The sequence below is a fragment of the Phascolarctos cinereus genome, unplaced genomic scaffold (assembly GCF_003287225.1).
Source record: "Phascolarctos cinereus isolate Bilbo 61053 unplaced genomic scaffold, phaCin_HiC Scaffold_5;HRSCAF=322, whole genome shotgun sequence".
In the NCBI taxonomy this organism is placed as follows: domain Eukaryota; kingdom Metazoa; phylum Chordata; class Mammalia; order Diprotodontia; family Phascolarctidae; genus Phascolarctos; species Phascolarctos cinereus.
The window spans coordinates 121,823,550-121,833,584 of record NW_027555958.1 but is presented as its reverse complement, the minus strand read 5'-3'; the positions used below and the strand labels follow the sequence as shown (position 1 = coordinate 121,833,584).

Here is a 10,035-nt window from a genome sequence, read left to right as displayed (position 1 = left end):
ATCTTGACTAAGGTAAAAAAAAAAATACATGACAAATAAGAAGGAATAGAAAGCAAAAAAGTTGTGGAGCCCCCTCCCCCCAAAAAGGAAGGTCCGATACAAATAAATGCATAGGAGAGCCAGGAATAGCTCAGAGGCTGGCCTACACCCAGTCTTTCACTGGGGAGAACCAATGTGCCCTACCACTGAATATTCCTCAGAACCCTTGCTGCTGGGGCTGCCAAGACCATGTCTAACCCAACTGGTAAATCAGTCCGCCATGAAGACTTTGAAGAAATGTTACAAAATACACAACACAGCTTATATAAATATTTTTGAAGATTTTACTGCAAACCAATTGCCCACACACAAAAAAAAATTGTGTGGTAGGGGAAAGGATTGTACATATTATAACCATGTTAATCACAGTACATTACAATGATGGTATACATTACATGTAAGTCTGTAAGTTTAAATATACAACTAAGTGTCATAACACATTGTACAGACCTTTTCTTTATACAATACATACAACAAAAACCATAAATAATGCCCATTTTACAGGTGACATTTTAAAACAAACAATGAAACAAACCAACAGCTTTGACCGACTGCAACTAGGGCATTGGTCCATAAAAACCCTTTCTAAAAATAGAAATATTTGTAGCAGCAATGCTTTCTTCAAGCATCTGGGTCCAAGTCATTGCAAGACCATTTTCAATAAATTTTAGTTATTAACTATTTATATATATATATATCTATATATATATATCTTACAAAAAAAAGTCTACACATAAATTTATCTTCCAAATATGGAAGAATCAAACAATGTCCCACATTGTAGTGTCCTGCAAGTGTCACATTGATGCTTATAACTAAATCCATCTGTAAGTAAGCATACCACACATATACATACCATTGTTCACATAGTAAACCCACAAAAGAGAAAAAAAGATTAAAAGTTGAAACACTCAAATAAGGAACAAAAAAAGCTTTGGAGCCAACAAGGACCTCATCAGATAAAAGGCACATTTCATAAAATCTATTACCATAGCCCATACAGATCTTCACAAGACTGCTTTCCCAACTCCATCTTCCTTCCTACAAAAACTACACACCTGCTATCCATGACAGCAATATCACACTTGTTTCAAAGAGATAGCACCACTTTGGAGGAGGAGAATAAGAAAACGAAAAGCTTGTGAGCTCACTGAAAGGAGAAGTTATGTGCTCTTCACAAAGCTTTCAGCCAACAGTGCAGTTGAAATTAGTTGCCAAGCTTCCAGAGATGTGCAAATTTTTTTTTTAAAGATGTCTGGTCAGCTGGCGGCTTGGCTGAAGGGCAAAATGAAATGAAACACACACACACACCAAACCATCTCAGAACTTCTCTCTCTCAAAACCAGTCCAAGAATGTTCAGAGGAAAGAATCCATAGGAGGTGCATAGGAGAAACCTAGGAAAGCTTCTGCTGCTTCCTTGACACTGGCAGTGATCAGGATGCTGTCCGGGGACTTGCCAATGGAGTTTGGAACAGGTTCTTCTGTAAACTCAGGATCAAAATGTCGAAGATCGCTGGGTCCACTCTAACAGAGGCAAAGAGAAACACACTGAGTTAGGTTTAGGGTAATGGAAGACCTAAGGGCTGGGTAAAGCCAATTCAAGCATTTGTTGGTAATTCAGGGCCTACTTCAGACACTTTAGGTATTTATTACACTGTCCTTGCTCATCTTGGACTTGGTAGTCCTGGGCACAAAGCCCAATTAGAATCTTCTAGGCAGCAGTGGAAAATAGAACCCGAGGACAAATCATGGCCCTTCCACTTAATACCCAAGATCTCTTTGGCAAGTCACTTCAAATTTCTGCACCCTAGTTTATCTTTTTTTTCCCCCTTTAAAGCAAGAGCTGGACTAAATGACCTCTAAAAATTCCTTCCAGTTCTACATCTATGATCATCTGTTTCAACTAATCATTTCTGAAATTAGCTCCAGGCAGATGGATTGTACTTAATATCCCTCCATATTTTAGAGATGATCACAATGCAGGTTTAAATGAAGCTGTTACTGCCTCTAGGGGCAGGTCAAGTGATCTGCCAAAGACACAAGGGCACTGCTTTTGTTCCAAAAACGTAAAGATATAGACTGTACACTTGACTATTTCGTCAGTTACTATGTGGTGAGGCATGTGAATGAAGATGGGGGAGGGAATGGACGGTGGAGAACAGCCACTTCCTTTGATCAAAGTTTATCTTATGTTCTAGTTACAAAAGCTCTTAAGACCTTCTGAGTCATACTGGTTCCCTCTGACCAAGCCCAGGCTAAAGAAAGAAATGCCCTTTGGGGGACCAACTATACTTAGAAGTGATACTCACCACATTTGGGTTAAAAGGGGGAGTAATCTTCTTATTAATGAGATCATCCCAGTTAATAAGGGAGAAGAAGATATGATTCTTAATCTCCATCTGTTGAAAAGAAACACAAGACTCATTTAGACAAGTCTAATTTAATAAAGGTGAGATGGTCTAGCACTTAGTGTTCTTCCCATGAACCTCGGGGCCCCCCCCTCCCCCGCAACCCCCACTAGGGCTGCAATATTTTTACTTACAAAGTCATCCTTGGCTCCAAGCCTTTTTGTCCTATCTTTCTGCAGTAGCCCCTCGAGAAGGTGTCTTGCAGAATTTGTAATATTTGGCTTCAATTGAAGTGGCTTGTTCAAAATGTTGTCATACATCTCAGCTGTGTTTCGACTGTAAAAAGGAGGCTTCAAGGGGAAAAAAAAAGGAATATGTTTAATTGAAAGTATAGTGAGGTTCAATATAATATTTAAAATATAGTGGGGTAGTAAAAATGTCTGTGAGCTTGATAACTTTATAAAAAATTTAAAAGCCATCTACTTGGGGGAGTGCTCAAGGAGAAGGATGTAGAGGGAAATTTTAGGCTATCTAAAACAAAAGCTCTGTTAAAAAAAATTAAGACAATCTATTCAAACATTGCAAAACACTGTGAAACACACAGCCAAGCTACCACTGTGTCATCAGCCTGTAGTGACCTTACTGATACAGGCAGAATATTCTTGGCTGACTGAAGTGTTTGCATAGATTAATTTAAGTAGAGCATTTGCCAGGGAATGGGAAAGGTGGGAAGAATAAGGTCTCTTTTCAAGGTCTTTCCTATTCTTTAATAGGCTACTTACCAGACCATACAGCATTTCATATAAGACAGCCCCGAGGCACCACCAGTCAACGGTTCTGTCATAAGGCTGCTTGTGAAGTACTTCAGGGGCAAGATACTGTTTAAAAAAAAAGACTCATTTTAAACTAAAGTCTTAGGAAACCCCCATAGAGAAGACTGTCTTCTAAGTGGAGAGTACTTTAAAAAAAGATAGGTATAAAATTTCTGTTTCTTTACTACCACCCCTGCCCCATGCAGCTATAATTTAGACTATGTGATTTCATTGACCCTTCCAGTGCCTCAGATGCACTTAATTTTACCAATATTCTCTTCTGAGCAAGAGAAGATTTTCTAATTCTCTCATGTTTATTCAGACATTAATCTCTCTCAGGTGTGCCATGAGTAGAATAAGAAAAACACCTGTGAGTATCTTCCCCTTTAATTTGACCTTTCTCTTCAGGAAGAAGGGTCCAAGAGGCTGTAAACTCAGGCTGTAAAAACCTACCTCAGGGGTGCCGCAGAAGGTGGATGTTGTGCCATTGTGCTCAATGTTTTCTTTACATAGTCCAAAGTCTGTCAGGACAATGTGCCCTTGTGAATCTAGCAAAATATTCTCTGGCTTTAAGTCTCTAAAGAACAAAAGATGGAAAGGAAAACATATACTTTAGTTTTGCTTTACAATCAAATCATATGGTATTTAGAATTCATAATAATTTTGAAAACAAGCAAAATATACATGCACACTTTATAAGTTCCCAGGACAGTACACAGCCCCCCATAATTGAGAAGTTAAAATGGAAGGTCCTGGGGGCCTCACTACAGGTATGTATTATATAAAGGCCAGCTATTACTTACATCCATAGTACAATCTATGTTTAAGTCAGAACATGTAGCATGAGCATAAAATGGATATTGCTTACCTATAAACAATATTCAGAGAGTGCAGGTAACCCAGTGCACTGGCAATTTCAGCAGCATAAAACCGGGCTCGGGGCTCCAGGAAGCATCGCTCTCTCTGGAGATGGTAAAACAACTGCAGGAGACAGACAGAACACAGTTAGGCGCCTGCTGACAAAGCCTGTTAACAATGCATTTAATCAGATTTGACATCTATGGCCAAGGAGGACAATAGCAGGAAGTGTCCTAATGATCCACTAGTGATTTGAAACCTGCCAGGTTGGAGGGGGATACTAATCCTGGTTAACTTCTCCCTTCAACTGTCTTAAAAATTCTCCCCTAAATGAAATGAGACCATATATGCAAACTCTTCTCTCTTTCCAAAGGAGATTTCTTTTCTGCTCACCTCTCCACCATTGATGTAGTCTAGGACAAAGTAGAGTTTATCTGCAGTCTGGAAGGAGAAGTGTAGTCCAACCAGGAAAGGGTGTTTGACATTTTTCAGAAGGACATTACGCTCTGACATGATGTGTTTCTCCTAGAAAAAGGATAACAGATTTAATGGTGACGTTTTTGAATGTATAAAGAATGTCATTAGTATATGCTGCCACATCTTCCCTCTGGAAAAAATAAAAAAAGTTGACTGTACCTCCTTCTTTTTCAGGATTGCTTTTTTCTGTAGAACTTTGACAGCATAGAATTGCTCCTCTGCCTTGTGTCTTGCAAGAAGAACCTGAAATTAGAAAGTAGAAAGGTTTGTACCCTGGTTTAAAGCAACCTTCCCCACACACACACACAAAGAAAAAGGGCCATCACTGATGTAGATAGGCAAAATTTACCTTCCCAAAACTGCCTTTTCCAATTACTTTCAAGAAATGAAAGTCTGATGGTTTTGCATGGGGATTGGATGATGGGCCAAGGTTGATCTGCTGAGATGGACTGGGCTGGGGAAAAAACAAAAGAAGAAAACTCAATACATGTTTGATATGTCTTTTGAACATTCTACTCTTTAAAACAAAAATAATTTGTGAGGGAAGGATGCAGTCAGCAAAATTAAACTATGTCAGTGTGACCAGAAAGTTAAGCTTAATCAAAAGTCCTTATGAATCTACCCAAAGAAAATTTCAGCAAAGGTACACAGGGACTTTTGGTGAACCAAGTTTAAAATGCCTCAGTTTTTTTTCTTAAGTCCACAGACTCAATACCAGCACTGTGTTATGGGATGAACTAATGAGGCATTCTTGTTTCTAGGCTAATTTCCAGAAATGCTATTTTTAAACATTGATGTAGGAGGACTCCTAAGTCATTTACAATCTTCTTTAGAAGATGCATCATAAATAAAAAATACTTACTGGAGGAGAAGGATTGGCATTCATAAGCTCAGGCTCTTGAGGTTGAGAAATTTTCAAAATAGATTGAACTTCAGAACTGCAGAGGTCAAAGGCAAAAAAAAAGTTAGAAGTTTGCCGCTAGGGGGCACGCTTTATTCACGAATGTTAATGGTTTAGTATTTTTTTTTTCTCATTATTAAATAACTTCAAATGGAAAATTACCCAACTACATTTCCAGATTTAAAAGAGTAAATTCTTTAATTAATTATATTAGATGCTTGGCATAGTGATAACTTCTGAATTATATAGTTGTTAAAATTTAATCCCAAACCTTGGAGTACTGAAAATAAACTACTTTTAAATAACTTAGAATTAAAACGAACAAAAATCCTTCCTTTTCCAGGAAGTCTGTTTTCAAAGGACTTCAGTTTTTTTCCTACTAATCTCAGAAAACTTAAGTACAGCCACATTAAGTTTTATTTCTCCAAACTGCAAATACTTACTGTTTGCAGGCATATGAGTTGCTAGCAATCTTCTGAATAAAATCATTCAGTCCCATCCTTCTCTGTTTCATGAAAGCTGCAAAATAAGAAAAAATAACATTTAAACGAGATTAAAAAACACACAGTACGGGATTCTTTAAAAAAAAACACACACACACATAATTAATGCTCATCAAACCTAGATTAAAACTAAACTCGTTTCCCAACACTCACCAATAAGGATTGCTACCATGCCCCTCATCCTTGAGTAAGTGAGCGTAGCTCCTGAAGCCTCGGTTTTCACCGTCATCTCGGCTCGCAGGAAAGGAGCAAAGGAATCAGCTGCTGAATGAGTAAGTCCAAAGCTGCGTACCCAAGCCTAGCTTTAAGCACCACTCAAAGTGCTTCTGCGGAGCTTCCTCCCCAGAGGCTCTTATATAGACAGCGCCACCCGGGAAGGGGCGGAGCCACCAGGAACAATGAGGGCGAGGCCAAGCTTCCAGCCTCCGCTCAGCTCCCTAGGCGGGCGAGCGCAGCAGTGCCTAGTGCGTCCAGCTGGCGCCCGGCCCTAAGTCTTTTTAGTCTGTCCCCTCCCCCTCGTCGGGTCATCTCCCGGGGCGCGAGGCAAGAGGGGCTAGGCTGTAGAAGCTGCTGATAGTGCAGCAGCCACGGCAGCGTGCAGAATCAGAAAGGGAGTGAGACTCTCGCGAAAGGCGCAGGGTGGCAGGCAGCTGCGAGCAGAACCAGAACCGGGAAAGAGAGGGAGACGCTCAGGGTTTTGTAAAAGCTCAAGGATACTGCCCGGAGGGCACAACTGTACCAGCTAGCTAGGCTTATCTGCACCGAATCTGCTCCCCCCCAGGCAGACAAGGGGAAACCGGACAGCAGGGAAGGGGTGGGGGAAGAAGAGGAGGGCTGGACTGGGGTAATTTTCCACCTTTCATTTATTCCACTAGCTCCAAAAGGAAATCAAAGTTGATGCACCAGAGGCACTTTAAACTCGCGAAGTGGTAGTTAGCTGAGGTTTTATTCATGAAGCCTCATTTTTTTTCCAGCTCAATTCAAATTCTCCAGCAACTTCTGTATTGCTACAGGAAATGCTGGAGACCCTACCCTTTCTCACATTATTACTGTGTACACACACACACACACACACCACACACACACACACACACAGAGAGATCTGTGCCATTGGAGATTGGGGCTCGAACAGCCTGGCAAAGTGGATTTACAGCCGAATTTAGAATCAAGAAGGTATGAATTTAACTCCTACCCCTGACACCTATAATCATAAATTATACCAGAGAAGCCAGTTACTTAAACTGTTTTCCCAAGCAACTGGGTCCAAACTGCAGACTAGTTGCTGATCAGCAACGCATAGAAAGGGATTTCCACACCAGAAATACCCACACTGAGGAAACCACAAGTCCATACTAAAAATAAAGACTGGGAGGCAGAGAGTTAAATGCATTTTCGGAGTCTCTCCCCCAACCCCCTCTTTGCCTAACCCTTAGGTCAACACCTAAAATGGTATTCTCCGCCCCACACTTCAGGACGGGAGCCGGGTCAGGAAGGCACCAAGGCGTTAGATTTTAGCCAAATGCCTGCATGGACCCGTTCCTTCTTGCCCAGGTATTGGTCCCTAGCAAGGACTCTCTCTCCCCAGTTTCGTCAGCAGAGAAGCAACTAGTGGGCAAAGAAAGAAAAAAGACAAGCTGGAGCCCCAACCCCAGTCGCGGGCAGTGGGTCCCTTACCAAGTCCGGTCAGCAGAAAGGACTCGCTCCTTTTCTGAGCCTCAGTTCTCTTTTTGTGGCGAGGCTTAAGCAACGACTCTAGCCGGGCCCTGGTCAGTGCCCCCTGCATCTCTCCCATGGATCCTCCTGCCCCCGGCGGGCTCAATACTAACCACTCTGGTTCCCTGGCTGGCAGAAACAGCTGCAACAACAGCAGCGGCGGCGGCAGCAAAGAACAGCAGCCCGCTCGGCGCACAGCAGCCCCAAGTGATAAGCAAACTCTGACGTTTCCTTGAAGGAGCCGCCGTGACTCAGGCAGAGCAAAATTTCCTGCCCCAAGTCCCAAAACAAACAAATGGCCCTTGTGCGCCCGCACAGCCCCTGCCCGAGTCGGCTTCCGAAAACGCCTTTTTTGTGCTTTGGGCCAAACCCAGGACTGAAAAATCCCAGAACTTGGAAGAGGAGGAAGGGAGGAAGGAAGGAAAGAAAGGAGGAAGGGGGAGGGAGAGGTCAGGAATGTGTAGGGGAGGGGGCGGAAATAAAATTCAAGTCTGCAGAGAAAAAAAAGCACAATCTGCATTTCACTCTCCCCTCCCCCAGCCAGTAGCTACCGGGAACATTCTGTCCGTTAGCATATCATTTCTTGCTTTTTTTTTTAATTGCTGACCATGCCAAGGACACGTGAAGAGGTGGCATATTATAAAAGATGTGGGCATTTGAGGCTATCTATCGTAACCCTCCCTGAGATCTCCAGGCCAATCAGGGCACGCGAGTTAAAAATCGACGTCCCTGCTTTTATGTACTCTAAAGCACCCTACTGTAAAATCAAGACCGTAGGAACCAAACTTGCTCGGTATTACTTACCTCACCACTACCCCTACCACTGTGCCCTACACTCCTTTGAGAGCAGGGGCAGGTGTTTTCTTATTACTTTACAACCTTTTTCTTCATTTCTAAGGTCTCCTTTATCAGAAGAGTGCTCAATGCATATTAATAGATGGGCTGGATGGCTTACTCCCTCTCATCTTGGAGGGGGAGGGTAGGAGAAAGGTGCACTAGGGAAATTCAGTATCTCTGCAAAGCGCAGATGCTGCGGGCTTGCCTGCCACTAACCTGTTAAGATTTAGGAATGGTTTGTAAGCAACCTAAGCACCAGGTGAATGGAAAAAACCAGCCAGCACACTGGTTGGCCACTGGGAAAACATGAGGCAAGCAGAAGAGAAAAAAAAGCATATAAAAAATGCTAATGATCTTATGCTTCCATGCTATCTGTTTGATGGATAGCTTGTAGGTCCAGGCTGGAGAGACTGCCTGCAGTGACCCCTCCACTCCAAGCTAATTTTGAATTGTATGCAGGGCTTGACACGCTCCTAAAGATCAGCTGTCAAATCAGGAATAGAAGGTTAAGAGAGGTTTGGGTCTTTTCCCCCTGGCCTTTTCCCCTTTTCCCTGTGCTGAGAAGAATTTTTCTTTGCACCTCAGGTGGTCCTAATATGATATCCAGTTTGGTCTCTAAATAAGTGTCAACTTCATTAAAATAAGAGGGGAAGGAGAGTGGAGAGTCACCTGAATTTAGCACTCCTGGAAACTCAGGCTAGGAAAATGAACTCAATCTGCCCTTTGAAAACAAGCAACAACAATAAAAAGATACCCATTGCCTGAAATGTACGTTTCAACAAGCAGTCACTCCAAATAAACCCGACAGCACTGTGTTTACAGAACTCGAATCACCGCACCTTTTGGTGTTTGTTTGGCTTTTTCGCACTTTTAAACCGCTTAAGCTTCTGTACTTCAACACCCAAAGTCTGTCTTTCCTTCCCCCTCCACCTAATCAACCAGCATTCAACATGCCCAGCTCCACCTCCACTTATTGTCATACTCCAAAGAGCGAATTTTGTGTTAGCCTCTTTCAAATAGCAACCTGTTCTTTTGTCTTTAATAAAAAAAAATACTTTTGTTACCTCCAAGGAACTTTTCCCCTACATGTTTCCTCCTACAATGCTTTTACTTCCCCACTCCCATCAACAACCAGTAAAACCCTCCAGATAACCAACCATAGGGAAAAGGGCTTTCTTCTCCCAGAAGCAAAGGGAGAGGGCCCACACCAAAGTTAGAGTAAGAAAAGCAGACCAACCTTTTAAAGATTTTACTGTTTCATCTTTCATTCTTTTCCAGGAACCTGAATGTAAGGGGGATGAGGGATTTGTTTTCTGGTGGTCTGGGATCAAGCTTCTGTAGTGGACTGAGAAGCCTCCTTCCTCCAGTCTTCTATGGCTCTAGAGCCACAGGAAAAAGCGCAACTCAGTCTTTGCCCAGTTTATGAACCCCATATTTAAAGTAATTTGCATATGGGAGAAGGAACAGGCTGCAAAGTTCAACACTGGGCCATTCCTCCTACCCTCCCCCCCCACTGTAACATCACCCTGAAAATCAGAGTCATTGC

General features: G+C 42.3%; 1 protein-coding gene across 2 annotated transcripts; it reads right to left on the bottom strand.

Moving 5' to 3' along the window:
• Nucleotides 1–309: 309 nt before the first annotated feature.
• On the bottom strand, nucleotides 310–8,053 carry LOC110208905 (serine/threonine-protein kinase Sgk1). 2 transcript variants are annotated; one of them, XM_020987104.2, is made up of 12 exons: nucleotides 7,614–8,053; nucleotides 5,880–5,955; nucleotides 5,398–5,473; nucleotides 4,885–4,989; nucleotides 4,695–4,778; nucleotides 4,452–4,583; nucleotides 4,069–4,181; nucleotides 3,654–3,777; nucleotides 3,171–3,266; nucleotides 2,583–2,738; nucleotides 2,350–2,439; nucleotides 310–1,564 (listed from the first exon to the last, which is right to left on the bottom strand). In XM_020987104.2, exons 1-12 carry the CDS (start codon nucleotides 7,729–7,731, stop codon nucleotides 1,397–1,399), a joined length of 1,338 nt encoding a protein of 445 aa, XP_020842763.1. In that variant the 5' UTR covers nucleotides 7,732–8,053; the 3' UTR covers nucleotides 310–1,396. The 2 variants fall into 2 exon arrangements, with proteins under 2 accessions (XP_020842763.1, XP_020842764.1); XM_020987105.2 differs by lacking the exon at nucleotides 7,614–8,053 and adding an exon at nucleotides 6,093–6,985.
• Between the last annotated feature and the right edge of the window lie 1,982 nt (nucleotides 8,054–10,035).